This window comes from Sprattus sprattus (assembly GCF_963457725.1).
Source record: "Sprattus sprattus genome assembly, chromosome: 2".
Lineage (NCBI taxonomy): Eukaryota > Metazoa > Chordata > Actinopteri > Clupeiformes > Clupeidae > Sprattus > Sprattus sprattus.
In genome coordinates this window covers 23,549,241-23,568,664 of record NC_137921.1, presented here as the reverse complement: position 1 = coordinate 23,568,664, position 19,424 = coordinate 23,549,241, and the positions used below count along the sequence as shown (strand labels likewise).

The window sequence follows — 19,424 nt, the reverse complement described above, 5'->3', positions numbered from 1 at the left end:
GGGGAAGCGTATTGCGTTCCACTCTTTTTTACTTTCTAAAGAAATATAACGTGGAACTATAGTCTCACATTGTGTCTCTGTGCCATGGTGGTGGTGAAAGTTATCTTGAGGGTTGGGCCTTTGTAGCTAAAATTTTACAGAGAACGTTTCATGTATTTGAACACTTGACATTTCAACGCAGTCAGAATCCTGTGAGAAAAGTTTATTTGAAACTATGCAAGATAAGTTAGAAATCGTAGGCTATTCGTACATACAACTAAGAGGCAGATGTCTAACATCAGCCTACCTCAGTAGCCTATAAAAGCCAACAGTATACATAATGATTTGTTCATATCAATACATGTTCATGGATATGGCTCTGGTTAAGCTAGGGAAAAACCTCAGATGATTTATCAGTAATATTATGAGCTGAATTCAGTTAGGGATCGCTGTAAATGCAAAGGAAATTAGGACTCTCCTCAACTTCAAAACACTCATTTGTATTTACAAGCTGTGCTATGGCACACATGCACTATATCTGCTTCAACAAAGTTCTCTGGCAATACAATATGTTAATTTGCAAGTGACTGTGGACCAGATGTTCAAAAGTCTTATTTGAGGGACATATTGATTGAGCTTTCCTTAAAGGCCAGATTGCTATTTGTCACATTGAACCCCCTGATAGGTAGTGTAATACAAAAGGCTCCAAGAAACACAGTTCATTCATCTGTCCTTACATTGGTCGCTGAAACACTGTCATACAGAATTATAAGAGATATATGAACAATTACAAAGAAGGCACTTTTCTCATTCCACTGTAAAGGGCAGCAACATTGTCCTTAATATTCAGTATTTCAGAAGTACTGGGATACATGGAGTCTTAATTCACAGATCCTTGAACAATCCTTGCTCTAAGAAGGGAATATATTTATGTCAGATGAATGTGGACTAAATATTTTGAAGGTGACAATTAAATAAAGGGATTTTCTGAACCATGGGTAGAAGAGCCCATATATTATTGGATTCAAAGTCGAATTAAAATAACCCAGCCAGGTGAAAATCTCAAAAAGAATAGCTGGGGTAGAAAAATTTGTGTACGGATCAACAATTGAATTGACAAAGAAAGGCATCCAGCAAAAAATGAAAGCACCAACAACAATCCCAAGAGTTTTTGCTGCTTTACGCTCTGAGCTTTGCACATGTTCATTTTTCAAATTAAGCTCTCGGTTGACATCTTCGATCTTTCTTATGTGACCTTTAGCAACAGAGAATATTTTTGCATACAGACCTACCATAATAGAACAGGGTAAGAAAAATGCTATCAAGGTATCCAGTGCCCCCCATAGTGCATTGAACAGCAGGTTACAACTACCAATACAGTATATGGACTTAAGGAAGTCATCAAGCCCTTTAACATTTTCCCTGGAATAGAGGAGGCCAAAGGAGTAGGCAGCAGCAATGGCCCAACTCACAGCTATCATAAGCCAAGCCACAGGTATTGTTATTCTTGTAGGGTACATCAGAGGGTAACAAACAGCCTGGTGTCGATCAATGGCTATGGATATCAGGTGAAAAATTGAGGCAGAGGTGAGAAACATGTCAAAGCTGGAATGCAGTAAACAAAAAGCATTGCCGTAATACCAGCACCCATCCACAGATCTGACTATGCTGAATGGCATCACAGTCAGTCCCAGCAGCAGGTCCGCGAGTGCCAGGGACATTACAAGCAGGTTTGTCGGCGTGTGCAGTTGTTTGAAATGCATTATAGAGATAATAACAACCAGGTTGCCAAAAATAGTAACCACCATGCTGGTCCAAAACATGATGTATAAAACTACTTGTGTTTCCTGATTGTAAGTGCCTTTCATGCAAGAGCCATTCAGTGATGGAAAGCAATATTGATCCGAAGAAATCTTGGTGTCCATTTTCCTTTCTTTCTGTCATAGAAGCAAGAGACGCCCTGTGGTCATTTGCCCCCCTACCCTATGTCTTATTTTCTGTACATGGGCTTATATATACTTTTTCTATCCTTTGTGGGAGGTTCCCAGGGGGTTTAGTTGCTTAGGTTCTATGGTTGGGCAGTCATGGTGACACTTGTGGGCTACAGACAGGGCATGTAACATATTTCTCTGTGTATAACTAAAATTCAGTTTCAACCAACTATCTTGCATGCAGATATGTATTTCTGAAACGATAATACGACAATATTGTGAAATGTAAACAAGCTGGTAAAATAGAAGAGCAAATTTCAGTTTCTCCCAATATTTAATTTGATTTCTGATTGTTGTCTAATGACCAGTGGTAGTCTTTTTTAGACAGCAAATTCACAGGGTTTAATTTACAACATCACAGCACACAGCAAAACTGTACTACTATATTTTTTGACACTGATTGTACAAAATATGGAATGTACATTTCAGATCTTACTGTTGCAATATGGCAGTGTACCATTCAAAGTCAGGCAGAGATGATGATGAGTACGTTTCTTTTACACTGCCAGCATAGCCTAGAGTGGCTAGAGCAAAGGTGGACAAAGCAATCAAGGTTATAATTGGCAATGACTTAAAATTATTCAGCTAGTGGCCTAATAGCCTTGTGAAGATGCAAAGGGATGACAGTTTCAATCACAGTAATGCCATACCACTACACTTAATATAAGACTGTTTAGGCCATACACAGATTTAATTCCAATTTTCTATTTTTCAATCATTAATTGAATGCATTTATTTTTTATTAGTGTGATTTCTCAATACATAAGCAATCACACTATTGGTCTTTCTTATGACATCAAAAATGTCTCCGAACCATTTAAACTACGGTTTCTCCAAACCATTTAAACTATGCCGTCAATAACTGAATTTTAACCCACCTCATGGACACTCATTTTGCTGTATTTACTAAATAAGTGAAGAAACCACCAACACTGTGGATTATTTACGGCCTACATTCCATCTGATGTTGTGGTTGTGTAACGTTAAATTCAAGGTGTCGAGGTAATGTCTGACATAATAACCCGCGTAGCATAGCTAGTAATCAGTACCATCCAACATCTAATGTTGCTTACTTTTGGCCCCGCCTTTGACCTTTAACCATTTTGTGTAGCCCTCCCAACCCAACCATGTATTCATAAAAAAAACAACCTCGAGCCCCATAGAACCCTATTAAAAAATAATAGGCCTTACCATGATAAAGTAACTTACAGTCAGTGTAGTCCCTGGAAACCAACAAAATCACAGGTACTGAAAGTGTTTGGTCATGAATGATATATAATTACAATAGGTAGTGGGGCGAAGGTGTTTATGCTGAAGTGTGGCCCCTGTGGAAATCTAAGTTTTTGGTTCTAAGATTTGGCCTCATGTTACAGAATGCTGCAGGTGGCCGCTGCAGAGTCTTCCTCCAAAACGGCTGTCACAGCTGACTGGCCGTAACGCCTGGCTGGTCTTCAAACAACACATCAGCTTGTGAGGCCTGTGACAATAAGGAGTCCTCATTGCCTCCTATGTGTTATGAACTCTAACACTTTAACACATGTTAAAGTAATTCATAATTCATAGCTGATGTGAAAATGTGCGTGTAATTAATTGTATTCTTATAAACTCGAAGCTCATGGAAATACTATTAATACTATTATAATATAATTCAAGATGGTCACTCAATGTTAAACCTCAAAATAAGGAGAGTAACCCTGTGCATCTAAAGGTGTCCCCAGGTGTCTCAGCTAATTAGTCTTAGGAGAGGCTCCACTTTTTCACACATGTAATTGGGTCTGGACTATGATGGCCTCTGCTGTCCTTCAGGTATCCTGCTAATTAAAGGTGTTGGTAAACACAGTCAGTCATGATATGTGACTTTAGCATGGCTGTTTTGATTTCATTTATTGAGGTTCATTCTCTGCTGCTGATGTAATCTCTTTGTGTAGTTAATAATGCATTTCTAAGACACAAGACATAGTTAGAATTTCTGTTCTTTGGTATGATCATATTCTTTCCTCTTGTGGGCTAGTACTGTCCTAAAACAATGCACAAGGCACACAGAAATAACTAAACAGTATGAAAGAAACAATAGTTTTTTCAAATATGAGGAGATAAACAGTGCACACACTTGTTGGTATGGAGATTGTGTGGCCAACAGAAACACACTGGTGTGTATTGTGGAGATGGCAAGTAGAATAGGCCTCATCCAAAGGCCAACACCTTTTGGGTGATTGTACACTCCAGGCCAGGCCTTAAATCACATCTGCCTAGGCAGGTTTTCTTTAACTCCGGCAAAATATGAAAAACGTACTGATTTATTGATTCATGTAATATCATGTTGCCTTTATTAGAAGAGTGGTACATTATGCCTCGGCCAACATATTAGCAAGGAAGAAGGAGCAAACTAGATTGCTAATAGCTTTTTAACAGGCTTCTCACTGGAGTCACCAACGCAAAATTACAACTAACAATGAATTTATCAATGTTATTGTAATGATATGTGCTCGTCCTTTATTATATTTTATTGTAGTCAATCAGAAATCCAAGAACAATTTAGAATATTTTGAGGGAAGAAATGTTCATATACACCTTTCATACATCTGTCTCAGAAGTTTAATTTACTTGATATTTCATCGCTAATTTGTATTGCCTGTCATGAGCACGAGTTTGGGTTGTGCGCCATGTTGGCATTAGTCTATTCTAGTGGACAATCTCCGATATTTATGTTTTAAAACAAAAATTTGATATAACTAGATGATGTTGGCACAGACATACACTTAGAAGATAAAATTCACTTTTCTTCAGATCCTCACTGGAGGACATCATAGAGCCCATCACGATTACATGAAACCGACCATGTCTATTGGACCGAAAATGTGTATGTATATGAAGGATAAACTAAAAGGTTGGTCGAAATTGGATGTCATCACAGACTGATTTGATGGGGTGACTCTAGAAAGGAATATACTGCTGTGACAGGCAAGAGGCTAGGGGCCATGATGTAATCTATCATTTAAAGCACAAAAGTTGTAATGAATAACAAGGGAAATGACAATGATCATTAAAAGCTGTATTTAAAGAGAATCAACTGACTAGAGTTGGTTTAACATTTTTCGTCTTTGGTTGATTTTGTAAAGTGCTTTTGACCCTAAAATAGGGAGATGCATATGTGTATGTATTATATACTGTATATACTGTATAATACATACACTTGCTCATATTCCAATCTGTCAGCGTAGAGTAAAATTGTATTTGAATTACACTGCATTTCTTTCTTTTTCGTCTTTGGTTTATTTTGTAAAGTACTTTTTACCTTAAAATAGGGAGATGCATATGTATATAATACATACACTAGTTTATATTCCAATCTGTCAGTGGAGAGTGAAATCGTATTTTAATTACACTGCATTTCTTTCTTTTTTGTCTTTGGTTTATTTTGTAAAGTGCTTTTGACCTTAAAATAGGGAGATGCATTTGTATATTATACATACACTAGTTCATATTCCAATCTGTCAGCGGAGAGTAAAATGTGTAAAATTTTAATTACACTGCATTTCTTTTGTAAAGGCTAATATTTTTGCCCTGTGTAAGTCATATAGGGAGATACATATGTGTATATGTCATATAGGGAGAAAGGGAGCAGCAGAAAAACTTTACACCGGGGGCGAAGATATTAGCCTTTACAAAAGAAATGCAGTGTAATAAAAATACGATTTTACTCTCCGCTGACAGATTGGAATATGAATTCAGCAGTATATATATAAAAATAAGTCTTATAGGGAGATACATATGTGTATATGTCATATAGGGAGAAAGTACGAGTACGATTTTACTCTCCGCTGACAGATTGGAATATGAATTTAGCAGTATGATTAAGAATAGCCGTAGCGTATAACCATGCAGTAAATAGTCACCTTTTGTTCTTTTCTTATCCAATATTTCTGGTAATTTATGACTGTTAAATGGCCATAATCAAATTTCAGGTCAAAGGGAGTCCTTACACACCGACATTAGCACAATGCAAGACACATACAGTAGATGAGAGAACATGCATTTATTTATATGTAACAGCATACAGGCGGTTTCCAGCACTTTACATGTAAATCACCAAGCCATTTCATAAATACACCTTACTTAAAGCATCTTTTAAGTAGGATTTGAAACCGTTTTCTAAAATAAGTATGGAAGAAGGCATAGATGACGGGATTAAACATAGAGTTTAAAAAGGCGACCCACATTAAAATCTCATATAAAAGTGCAGGTATGGAGTGCCCTAAGATTGGATCTATGATATTGCATATAAAAAAGGGAGTCCAGCAGCAGAGAAACACACCAATGACAATTCCAAGTGTCTTTGTGGCCTTAAAGTCCCTCTTAGTCTGATTGTGTTTGTCAATTCTGACTTGTGTGTTGACCTTGTGGATGGTGTAAGCTTGTTTATTTGCGATGAAAAAAATCTTAAGGTAAACGGTTGACATTATAATCAATGGGATGAAGTAGAACACAAAGAAATACGACACTCCTATTTCTTTTTCATGTAAGCCCGAGCATCCCCCTATGCAATCAACATCAACACTTTCAGCTGAGGGGTCAATGTCAGTAGGGAAAAATATCACTGCAAACCCAAAGATGGCAGAAAAAATCCAACTGAGAGAGATCATAGTGAACACCACACATGTTGTCATTTTGTTTTGGTATTGTAGGGGCTTAGTCACTGCACAGAAACGGTCTATGGATATACATGTGAGATGTAAAACTGAGGCATTGCAAAGGGTAATGTCAACACTGGCATGGAATTTACACAAGAAGTCACCAAAGTACCAGCATTTTTCCAAAGACTCAATCATGTTTGGAGGCATTACAACCATACCCAACAAGAGGTCAGCCACAGACATGGAGAAAACAAGGTAGTTGGTAGGAGTTTGCAGCTGTTCAAAATGAAAAATAGTAATCATAACAAGAAGATTTCCCCCCACTATGACAATGACTGTTGAGGTAAAAAAAAGGTATAACGGTATACGAATGGATAAAGGGTAGGTTATCCGGGTACATGAGCCATTTAGTTCTTCATAGCAGAACTGCAAACCCTGAGGTACAGAGATGTTCATTTTCATCAACCTGTTCTGAGAGAAAAATACTTTTTGAATATTTCAGTTCAGCAGTATTTTGACAGTAAAGTTGGACAGTTTTAAAAGCACATTCTGGAATGTAAGACAAATCATTTTGATTGGGGGGAGGAAGAAAAAAACTGAAAGGAATAGAAACGTTTTTTTTCCGAATGAACAACACAGAAATAAATAATTAAGAATCTATCAATGGTAATGAACAGTTATTCTTTTTTGATCATTACGCATAACATGCTTCATCTGTGATGTTTTTGGTAGAGAGAATATATATATATACATGTATATATACATATTCTCTCTATGTATATATATATATATATTATACCTTACCTTTGAGAGCAGTGTGGAGGTTTGGAAGTGTGGGCTTTCCCGTGCCAGAGCCCATATTTATATTCAAGCAATTCAAAACTCCATCCTCAAAACTTTATTTTGGACCAATCAAACAGCAGGATTTTCTGTCTGACTTCAGCTCTCCATTGATTAATATTCATGACATTACCTTAATACATTAAACGTTTTTTCCACATTCCCTTATGCTCGTCTTATGTACGGATCTTTAGTTTAAATAGTTTGTTAGTGTCAGATTTAAGTATGACAAAAAATAAGGAAACATAGGTATGGAATATTACCAACTAAGAAACAAATAAACATCATTAGGAAATGCAGTGCTGTCATAATTTAGGACCTCCTGGGCTCCACTCCATGAAAATGCTTGTCAAGGATGCAAGTTGAGAAATAGGCTTACATTATAATCATTCAAGTCAGGAAGCGTTTGCCAGCTTCTGAAATGAATAGGGATGTTAAAACAGGTTGAGCAATGTTTGTAAGACAACATAAGCAATCAATAATCAGGTGCAGTAGTAGATGCAAGCTTGTTCTGTTTTCTTTGACAGCCCATCTCGTGTCTCGCGGTGAACAAGTTCCATCTCATCACATCTTTCCTCAATGTGTGCATGAAAACGTTCAAAATCCTGTTGCTTGCTGTCCAACACTTTCATTGTGTCTTTCATGCGATTACAGCAGAATCCCATATTTATGGTTTTGGACTGAAGGATGCTAAAGAGAGCATCGGTGTCATTAAAGATCCCTTCAAAAGCCATCAGTAGGAAACAGGTTGACGGTTTTGAAAGCCACAACTTAAACCAAGCAGCCATTGCCAATGTTTCACTGTCCCAGTTGTCTGGATTGTTTGCTGATTACTTTAAACATGACACGTAGATCTAGAAGGTGAAATAAAATCCTTTGGACAGCCTTGAATTGGAGCTCCACCTGGCATTTGACAGTCTCATCCAGGAGATGGGTGCGTTTGGATGATTTGCTAAAAAAAAAGCAGAAAGTCCCTCAGCTGTCTTGAAAAAAAAAAGTTTCTGCACTCGGGGATGCATTTCGCGGATTGGTCTAGAACCAAATTTAACTTGTGTGCATAGCAATGCGTGAATAAAGCTTCGGGCACCTTCTCTTTAACCTTTGCCTGCACCCCATTTAGCTCTGAGGCCATGACAGAGGCTCCATCATATGTCTGTGCAACCAGTTTATCGCAGCAGTTGTAAAAAAGTCAAGAAAGGCTTCTTTTATTTTACCTCCACAACGTACAGTTATTTTTCAACAAATAACTAAATTATGATTACAGAGAGGGAAATTCGCAACTTTTGATCACAACTTTCACTTGCTCTCGCAATTTCAATCGCAAAAAACACAGCAACTTTTTGGAAAAGTTTTTTTTTAGGCTGCAACTATCTCAAAAAAGGCCAGCGAAATCCTGGGGGGACTGAATGTCAGTTTGTGGCAATTTAGTTAACAATAGTTCATTATTACCCCTTGTACCAAGAGTTATAATAGTAATGCTTGATGGTATACCACTATAGTGGTCACTTTTGACATTTGTGACTTTTGACAATTCATTTCTGTATCTCTTGACAATATATTTCTGTATTTTTTTTCTCCATGAAGCACAGACAACACTTTCTAGACAGTTATTGTACCAGTGACCCTGTATATTGAAACATGTCCTGTCTGGGTAGTGTTATGCAATCCCCATTGTACTAGTGACAGCAGTCAGAGCTTTCTGATGTATATGTGCCTCCATCACTTCACTTTTATGTGTTTACTTTCTGACAACCTGCTGCGGTATTAGCCCCTATCTGCGGTGGTATAGTTATACTGATCTATATCTCCTAGAGTTACTTCAAAAAGGTGAATATCACTGTTTCAAATTTCTAGCTATTTGGTCTAGCCACCACCAGATGGTGCACTTGTAGGGCTAAATCCCAGCTGAACCACTTGTAGCTCTCAATCTGAAGGCAGCCAGAGAGGGATGGCTGTTAAAAATGCAGTGGCTGACTGATGTGTGCTCAGACATGGTCACTTTTGGATCTGTATTGTGGACTGTGTACTGGTACTATCGTTGTAGTGGACTGTTTATTACTTTAGTTCTGACTTGCTTTGAGAATTCTGTTGGGCCTGTGGAAAGGGTTTGTCTGAATGAATGTTGTATCTTCTAAGTGAGCTGCTTTCAGTGGTCTGTTCTCAAACACAACGCCAGTGATACTGCTTTTTACTTTTTTTGGTCTCAAACAGATCCTCACATTCATTCCATGATACCATTACACTCAGTGACTATCTTTCTGTGCTTGCCTCACTTTACATGTTGCTAAAACTATTTTAGCATTCATTTAAATTGATGAACACATGCATAGCACATTTGTAAGAGAGAAATCAGGAAACAAACGTTGCTGTAGTGGGTGTTCATGGGACACCTGAGATGGTCTGGAGCTGAACACAGCCCCTCTGATTAACTTACCAAAACACAGACTAAGGGCAATGAAAATTATATTATAAGAGGATACACGGCAGCATAACATTATGGTAAACCCTAACAGGCCTACTGGGTTTTATGGAACTGTTCTTAAATCACTGAGCACCAGTGCAGATTTACTTTTTGTATGGGAACTCATATTATTACATACTGTATCCATGAGTTGGTGTGTTCAACATTAGCATTATTAGATATATTAATTGTAAAGCACAGCAGCCTATTATTGTGTGCTATCACAATATGAAACCGTTGAATCACCTTAACACGGCATGCAAAAACATTGAATCACCTTAAGGCATCAACCAGCCTGGGGTAATTGATCAATTGCTCAGGATAAACACAACAATAGTCTGTATTGTTCGGTTCTTGTTCTATTACTGTTGTGTCAATTCTTGAACGTGAAAATTCTGGTCTTCAATAAATGGTGAGGGCATGGTGCTGTTAAAACATCTTATACACTGAAGGGGTTTACATATGGTAGCCATCCAGTTAGTCTATTCAATTTTTTTCTTGTCGTTCAAATGATGACCCATGAAGTAAATGTTTCCTTTCATAGTGTGGACTGACTTTTCAGCGTGGTGTAGTTTTTTTCAGAAAATTTGCGATGATTTTATGTGTCACAAATTTGATTTAAATTCATGAGGCCATTAGAATGTTTTCTCAATGGTTAGTTATATGCAGTTTATTTTTTGGTTTTTAAAAGGGTTCGTTTGCTATCCATAAACCCTATGTCTAGAGAGGCGCTGTTGTAGTTTCTGTAATACCTACTGACTTAATGCATTACAGTACATTTCACATACAGTATATGTTAAGTAAAAACAGTATTTTAATCTAATTGTATCCACAGTCTTTTAGAAACATATGTATAATATTCAACAACAATGTAATGTGTATCTCCTGTTTACGTAAATCATTTCACTCTGTAAACAAATTGGTTTTTGATGAGTCTCTCTGAAATACTTTGCCGAGTACAATGATTCTGAATGCATTCCTAAACCAGCTGTAAAACAACCCATACACAAGAGGATTACATGTTGAATTAAAATAACCAATCCACACAACCGTGTCAAACCACAAAGGGGGAATGGAGTAACCAATAAGAGGATCGATGATGTTGCAAATAAAAAATGGCAGCCAGAAAGACAGGAATACTCCCATGATAATTGCAAGGGTTTTAGTGGCCTTCCTCTCCATTTTACTCACAGCTGCTTGTTTCTGACCTTGCATGTGTTTGTGGTGAATTGACCTTGCTTGTTGCTGTGCAATGAGATAGATTTTTAGATAAATGCCAAGCATAATCACGCCAGGGATGTAAAAGGACATCAAAGATGAAACCGTGCTTGATGCAATACTTTGTAACAAAATACAGCCACCCATACAGCTGACATTGTAATAAAACTCCTCAATACCCCAAATGTTGAGCTCTAGGAACACCATTCCAAAACCAACAACTGCAGATATACCCCAGCTTATAGAAATCAAAATTGCTATGGCAGAGCCAGTGATCTTAGAGTTATAATGGAGAGGTTGTCCTATGGCATAGTATCGATCAATAGATATCAGTGACAGATTCAGAATTGAGGCAGTACAACACATTACATCAGTACTAGTGTGGATTTTGCAGAACCACTCCCCAAAATACCAACATGATTCTATAGATCTTATCACACTAGGGGGCATCACAAAGCCACCCAGCAACAGGTCTGCCACAGCTAGAGACAGAATGAGGTAGTTTGTAGGTGTGTGGAGCTGTTTGAAATGGACAACAGTGATGATGACAAGCAGGTTACCAACCACTGTTATCACCACTGATGTCCCAAAGAAAAAATATAGAGGAACCCGAATAACATCTGGATAGGAGAATTTGGGGCAAGAGCCATTTAGTGATTCATGACAAAGTGGAATGATCTCCTCTCCACCACCATGGCTGGTGCTTCTCAGGTCCATCTGTCGAGACTGTTTTCACCTATAAGAACAAAGTAAATGACACAAGCAGCTGCTATCAGAATTAGCTTAGACAATTAACAGCATCAAGCTATTTCCATGGTGCCTAAGCACACTATTTGTAACAAAAACATGGTCACATTGTTTATTTAAAGTTTGTCTAAGTGCTCACAAGCTATCTCATAATTAGATAAAATTCCTAAAAGACCACTAAGAGTGGGCCCATCTTACCTAAGTCAAGCAACAGCTGGAAAAAGCAACGGGGCTGGATGGTGCAGGTATTTATAATCATCTTACACAAGGAAACACCCAGAACCATGCCTAACTCCAGCTCCATTGGGACACTTCAATGAAAATAGATGCAAAATTAAAAGATATGAAAGTAAAATTAACAGCATGGCAGAATCGATGCATTATTTAAATAAAATGATAAAAGTTAACATTAAAATTGAAGTCCAGAGTTTTCTTAAATGCAATTCCTCAAAAAAAGCACAAGATACCGCAGGGGGGTGGTCCATGTTAGAAGAGTTAAGGGCTGAATTTGTGAGAAATTGTTGGTGACTGCGTTGACATCAACTCTACAGACATCCTCGGATTTAAATAATTATAATAATAATAAATACGATAATATTTGTATCATTAACAATTATGTTTCACATTTATATTCATGATTCATGATGTCCTACAATAAATAAAAGCACTACACAAACACTGCCAATGTAAGTGAATAAATAAATAAGCACTAAACTAAATCGCTTAGGTATTGCCATAGTGGAATAGAATAGACACATCTACATCCTGCAACAGTACCTCTACCTCTGCACCGGTGAAGTTAGATCTGCGTTTACTCAACCGGTTCTCGCTTTCCGCTTTGACATGACTCGCTTTTGTGCTGCTTTCATGTGGATTCGGTCGATTCCGACTGCACAAGTCACTACGGTTGCGCAGTGGTGGACAGTAACGATGTAGATGTAATTTGTTCCTAGTCTGGGAAGTCCCGCCCCTCTTCTTCCGGCCAGACTCGGTCTGGCGAGGCATCTATACAAACTTAGTTCAGCATTGTAAGGATCCTTGGAGCCAATCACAAACTGGCTATTAGCTACCTGGCGCGCCATTGGCGGATTTAAACTAGCCACGACTACATAACAAAAGCGACGGCAAAGAGAGAAGCACAGCAAAACTTCGATACTGCTCTCGCGGCTGTCTTGGATGATTTCAAAGGCAAGTTTTCTTTAAAACTTACAATTCATAGAGAAAAAAAGATGTGTTTGCTTTATTACCGATCGTTGTATCGTTGTATAGTATCGTTGGTCTGATTGGTGAAACGTGTGTCCAATTACGTGACTGAAGTGGACCTCCATTGAGTAGTTTGCCAGACTAACTGAGCAAATGAAATGCAGTGAAGGGGCGGGGAATTCCCAGACAAATTCGTTCCTGTACTTAAGGCAAGACACGGCAGGCAAAAACATCGTTTTTTCAGCAGTGGTCAATTTTGAGATTTTGAGCTAGTTCACTCCCTGAACATGTAATCTTTCATACTAGCATAAAGAAAATATCCAATTATACATCAATGTGTATATTTATTCACATTTTGTCTGTTCGCAGCGTTAGAATTCTCCTAGGTTTCCTGGAAAGTTTGCATTCTAACGTAACGTGCAGTACATCGGCTGTTTTATGATGCCTGTCATATTTGGTATCGTTGAAAAGCTCTGTATCTCCCACACCAGGGACGGACTGGCCGTCGGGCATACTGGGCGTTTGCCCGGTGGGCCGATGTGCAATATGGGCCGATAGTCCCGAATTTTTTTATTTTTTTCCCCATATAATGGTCTGACCGGCTGGCCCACGAAAGTAGTTCATGAGCGGCCCTATTGACACTGGGCTGGCCCAATCACATCCCCTGGGCTGACCCATCACCAACCCCTTTCGATTTGGACCTGCCTACATAATGCATTAGGACGGTAAGCGTGGCCCATGGCCTTGACATGCTTGACATGCGCACGCTAGTCTGCGGCCCATTGGCTGTCTTCTTTAGTGACAAGGGGCTCGTCCAATCATATCACCAAACACCTTCTACCTTTAGCTTGGTCAGACTCGGTGCACAGAAACGCACGTTTCGTTTGAATCCTACAGTCCAAAATGGAGAGAAAGCGAAAAGGGGGTGCGGAGAAACTGCAAGATAAGAAGAGGCTTGCTTTTCAAGCCAACGCTGCCAAATGTGCCAAAATATCGGAAATGTTTGCCACGGCAGGGCCATCATCAGCTCCCGTGGATGACAGGGATGCTGGTGGCGACAGCTAGGGAGATACGATACAACGACCTACGGTAAGCTTACTGATCATGAATTAAAACGTCTCTAAAATATGTTTGACTTAGGACCTATGTTCTATGGCCAAGTTCATTTGCATTGTAAATACAAGACAAGTCTGTAACTGTTGCTAGCCCTCAGCCTACTCTACTCTGAAACAGTCAGCCGTTAGCCTATACTCTATGTTGTGTGTTTGAGTGGTGGGCTAGCCCGTTAGCCTATTGGTGCGCGGTGCCATGTCAATGTTCCGAAAGCCCAGTATTCCCAAACCCTGGTATTCCGAAAATATGCCAATACCCCCCCCCCCCCCCCCCGTTCAAACGTTAGTGCCACCTCATGAAGCCCGTTTCCTACAGGAGGAAATAGACTCCCTTAGGAAAGGGAGCAATACAGTCTATACCTCTCGGAGACGAAAACAGGGGGTTCTTCAGTCGCTATTTTCTGGTTCCAAAAAAGGACGAAAATATCGACCGATCTTAGACCTCCGTATTCTGAACAAAGCTTTAAAGTGTATGATGTATATTGTATTGAATTTAGATTAATTAAAACCACCACCTTAACACACAAACTCTTGTTGAACTCATAAAGTAGTAGGTTCAGTGACGTGCGGTGAGACAGCTGTCTTCTGTAGCTTCTGCGAGGGGGTGAATCAATGTTTCGTTGGAATCATGATGTAACGTTGTTAGCGGGAATACAGCAATGCTATTTTCAGGGCATATGTATGATTCTAGACTTCGCTAAGCACTGAAGCGACTGAAACGGTGAATTTTGATCACATTCAGCGAAGTTAACAGGTAAAACGGGAGAAAAATAGGATGTCTTTAGGCCGTCCTGCCTAAAAGTAGGGCGTCCCATTTCTTCTTATTTTTTAGCAGACTATAGGGCAGACGCCCTGCTAGCTAAAAGCCTGGTTGGTGTAGACATTCGAGAGACCAAAAAGACTGAAAAGGTGTGTTATCGAATTTAGTGGGCCGGTCTGGTTCAAAATGCCCGGGCCGATTTTTTTGTCCCAGTCCGCCCCTGTCCCACACAACGCTATGTAATCCAAATAAGGACACTTCCTTTCCATTAGGACGCAATTTCATTGGTTTGCAGTGGTTTCTGATAACGTGATTGGTTCAGACGCATCACGTGTAAATCTTTAAATGCTGTTTTCTCAAAATGAGTGTTTTTTCATTTTTAGGTGCACATTTCTCAGCCTATGTAGAACCTAGGTACACCACACTTCCCAGTTTCACACATAGCATTGTTATGAAGACATCTACACATGGATTTATTTATAAATTGTTCCTGGCCAGATTTATGGGTCATTTTACCTGGAAATCATGGTGAAAATAGGGTTTTTAAGGCCATGGATAGTATATTTAGATTTCCCAGGTCATAAAAGCAGATATCCTAAAATCCATGTGAGGATTTTTTGTCATTTGATATACAAACAAAATAAAAAAATTATTTTGGTCCTGGCTTTATCACAGTTTAAGATTCATGCACCGGAAATATATGCAAAAACGTGCATATTTAATGAGATCCAGCCTAATTAGCATAATTGTATAAATTCAAAAACTTATAATACATTTTTTTCTTATAATGATGTATGTAATCAACTGGTAAAGTTTCATGGTGATCCCTTGTATTTAAAATGTTTACCCTATTCACCTGCCATGTCTCGCCTTAAGTAACAAATAGATGTATCTGTACTTTACTCAAGTATTTCTATTTGGTGAGACTTTATACTTTGTCGTACTTTTTACTCCATTACATTCAGTAAAACCTCTCGTTCCTTTTTACCAAAGCCAATCAAATAATGAGAGGTCAAAGCGAGTGCACAATCACACCCATCAGGCCTCAGCGCGCGATTTGCTCTGAAGTCCTTTCTGTTTCGTTCGTTCGTTGAGCAAGGTACGTTGAATTAATTACAACGCTGCTGCAGCATTTTGAGGATGTTTTATGCGCATGCCTACTTAACGCTACATAAATTATGGAAATGATGATTCTCCTCCAAGAATTCGCCCTCCAATTTAAAGAAACACGTCGTTGAGGTCGATTTTTTAAGTGGTAGGTTTGATGACTAGCAACCAAATTATTTTAAATATAACCTACATTGTCTGCACTGTGTTAAATGAGTTAACTAGCAGCTATACGCTAGCAAAGCTTGTATCACACTGCTCAAAGGAGTTGGAAAATCCGATTCAATACAATACATGGAAATACTATTTAGTACCGTTCCACTGCAGCTCGTAGAATACGTACCTGCATACTGAAATGATATGTATACTGAAATTGGTAAGAGGGCACACTTTTGAGTGTTTGATTCTAGCCGGGACGTTTGCGCACCCACTTAGCTAAGCAAGCTAGTGTTATAGCCACTAGAGGCTATACCACTGATGTTCACACAAGTCAAGTTGAATGCACTTGTTACATGTTGTGACATACAGATACAGACATACAGATGTGATATAGTAAAGGAGCTTGTTTTAAAAAAAATGTATAATTAAATGTGCATCTAAGTTACAAATAAATGTCAAATGAAATTTTTGTTCTCTAGGGCTGTTATTTCCTAACCACTAATGGCACTAGATAGCTTTCAATGTTTAGTGCTGTTACTCTTTTTAATAGAGAAATGTAAGACACTATTTAAACAATGGCATTAGAATTTTAACCTTATATCAGTTGATAAAGCAGGAGCTTTGATGTAAAAATGATAATAGGCCATTAGAACCATAATTCATCAAGGTACTTTTACTTTCAATACTTATATTTGAAGACAAATACTTTTATACTTCTACTCAAGTGGAAATTCAAAGTGCATACTTCCACTTTTACTGGAGTAATATTTTACACAAGGTATCGATACTTTCACTTAAGTACGTAGTTAGTGTTCTTTGTCCACCACTGCGGTTGCGTGCCCTTATAAGGAGCTGGCGAGTGTGTATGTATGCACAGCTGAGAAGACTTCGGCTGCCTAAGAACCCATTTTCAGCCGTTCATGAATCATGTGGATGTCTTTTTCTTAAATGTTCGAGAATGAGGCCCAAGCCTCTATCTTTGTTTCCTATTTGCAAAGCCATGGCTGTGTACGAACACAGGAGTGATTTTTTTTTTTAAATAACACTGAATGGAGGACTGTGAGGAGCAATTACAGCATCTGCAATCTCTGTTTCAGTGCACAAGACATGATAGCGGGCATGTAACATGCAATGTAAGACTGGTCTTATGCTTTTTACTGTTTGGTCTTTCCAGTCTCTGATTTTGTCGTATGCAGCGTTTCCGTTGTCCGGGAATTGCCGGACTTTGTCCGGGAAAAAAATTAAATGTCGGAAAATATTAGATCTCACAGGTCAAATTGTCCAATTGGAATTTCTTGAAAATTGGCTTATCATTAAAATGTCCGGATAATGTATAGTCAGGCAGTCATTATCGAAAAATAAACCCAGACGGGAACAAATTATTTTTCAATAATGACCGTTGGACTTTACCGCGGTTAATATAAAAAAATGACAGAACTGCGAAAGTTGGGGTGGCCCATTCAAATCAACAGAACTTTTTGGAGCATTCTGAAGAGCCGTTTAATCATTTTGAGGAGTGTATGCAACATAGGTCAAGGCTTCTGCAGTAGATGCTACTGAACTCAAAACTGGTAGCTAAATTGGTAGCTAAACTGGTGGGCTAAATCTAGCATAACCAGAGCTCGAGTTATGTAAATCTATGAGACCGAACGATGACCATCACCACGGTCTTACTACGAATGATACCATCCTGGCACCTGTCTTGAGACTATTATATCAACAGTCATCAAAGTCATGTGACTGACCGGGGGCTGGACCTGCCATATATAGTGTATCCGGGAACATGCCTCTTCCTCTTGCCTGGAACGCCTTGGTCTGTTCCGTGCGACAAGAGATGGTGGCGGTCATCGTTCGGTCTCATAGATCCATAGTTATTTATATAACTTACGATCTATTTCGACCTTTCTCTGACTGTCACCACGGTCTTACTACAGATGACCAGTACCAAAAAGGTTGCGAGTAACCGAGGATTCTCCTTCACTGGCCCGTCAAGCAGCTGACATCGTAGAGCGTAACTGACCAAGGGGGTGTCATGACTCAGGGCAGTTATTGCCACGATTTGGGACATTGGCAACCTCTGGTGGCCAAAGGACAATATTTCAGACTTGTTATTTGTGTTCACATGTGCCTGTTTTCTTTGTGTGCCCTCACTTGTTTCCCATTGTGTGCCCTCACCTGTTTCACATTGTGCAATTTCCAATTGTCTTTTCTGGTAGGACACGCATTTCCTAAGAACATTAGTAAAGCTCTCAGGCAGTTTTTGGCTTAGTTTTTCCCCAGAAAGACACTTTGTGTTCTCAAGCACTTTGGTGCCTTTAGCTCTAGCTAGTTTCAGGTATGTGTTTCGTGGCAGTTCTCAAGCAGTTTTTAAGCAAAACATTTCCCTGCTCTTTAGTTTATGGCCTTTTGCCCTGTTCCTGTATCTTCTGTGTTTTTGGAGTTTCCACTGTGGATGTATCTTTTGTGTTTTTGGATTTCCGCCTTTTGAAAATAAAGAGAAACTAAGTTGACAACATCCTGCAATTGGGTCCTACTAGCTCACTTGGCTAAATACTGGTTCATTAATCCATGCTTCACAGCGACGGGTGAGATTGGCGCAGATTAGGGAGGTGATTGTACACTCCCAAGACCGCCTGGATCAACAGAAACAGGCTTTGGCTTGCCACCAGGAAAATCTTGCTCGCGAGTGAGAGGACCTACATGCCACAACCAGAGGCTGCAGCAACTTACACCAGCACCTACGAATCCAAATCTTCTTCCCAACCTCCCGTGGAGCCTAGGCTTTCCCAGCCCCAATGCTATGATGGTGATCCAGGGTGCTTCCGAGGTTTCCTCAGTCACTGCAACCTGGCTTTTAAGCTCCAGCCCATCGCCCTCTCCTCCGACTGTTCTCGCAACGCTTGGGTGATTATGTTGCTCTCAGAAAAGGCCCTAGAGTTGGGAACCCCTATCTGGGCAAGGCAGGTTCCAGAATGCTCCAGTTACGGGAAGTTTCAGGGATTGATGCAGCAGGTCTTCAACTTGGACAGCTCAGAAGCCGCCAATCTCAGTGCACCAGGCTGCCCTGACACCGCAGTTTCAGATGCCGCCACCTGGATGCCGCAGTACCAGATGCCCCCAGTTCCAGTGCACCAGGCAGCCCGGATGCCTCAGTCCAAGATGCCGCCCGTCTGGATGCTGCAGTCCCAGAAGCTGCCGGTCCCAGTGTGTCAC

At 39.5% G+C, this 19,424-nt stretch overlaps 2 protein-coding genes across 2 annotated transcripts; both read right to left on the bottom strand.

The window, feature by feature from the left end:
- Positions 1-890: 890 nt before the first annotated feature.
- Positions 891-1,904, bottom strand: LOC308360760 (trace amine-associated receptor 13c-like; the record flags this gene model as incomplete). The annotated part of the gene is made up of 1 exon (XM_080832870.1): positions 891-1,904. The coding sequence occupies one exon, from the start codon at positions 1,902-1,904 to the stop codon at positions 891-893; it is 1,014 nt and encodes a 337-aa protein (XP_080688996.1).
- Positions 1,905-6,082: 4,178 nt separating this feature from the next.
- LOC308381728 (trace amine-associated receptor 1-like) lies at positions 6,083-12,156 on the bottom strand (the record flags this gene model as incomplete). Its single annotated transcript, XM_080859296.1, has 4 exons — positions 6,083-6,409; positions 6,668-6,799; positions 11,562-11,701; positions 12,069-12,156. 4 exons carry the CDS (start codon positions 12,154-12,156, stop codon positions 6,083-6,085), a joined length of 687 nt encoding a protein of 228 aa, XP_080715422.1.
- Positions 12,157-19,424: the final 7,268 nt, after the last annotated feature.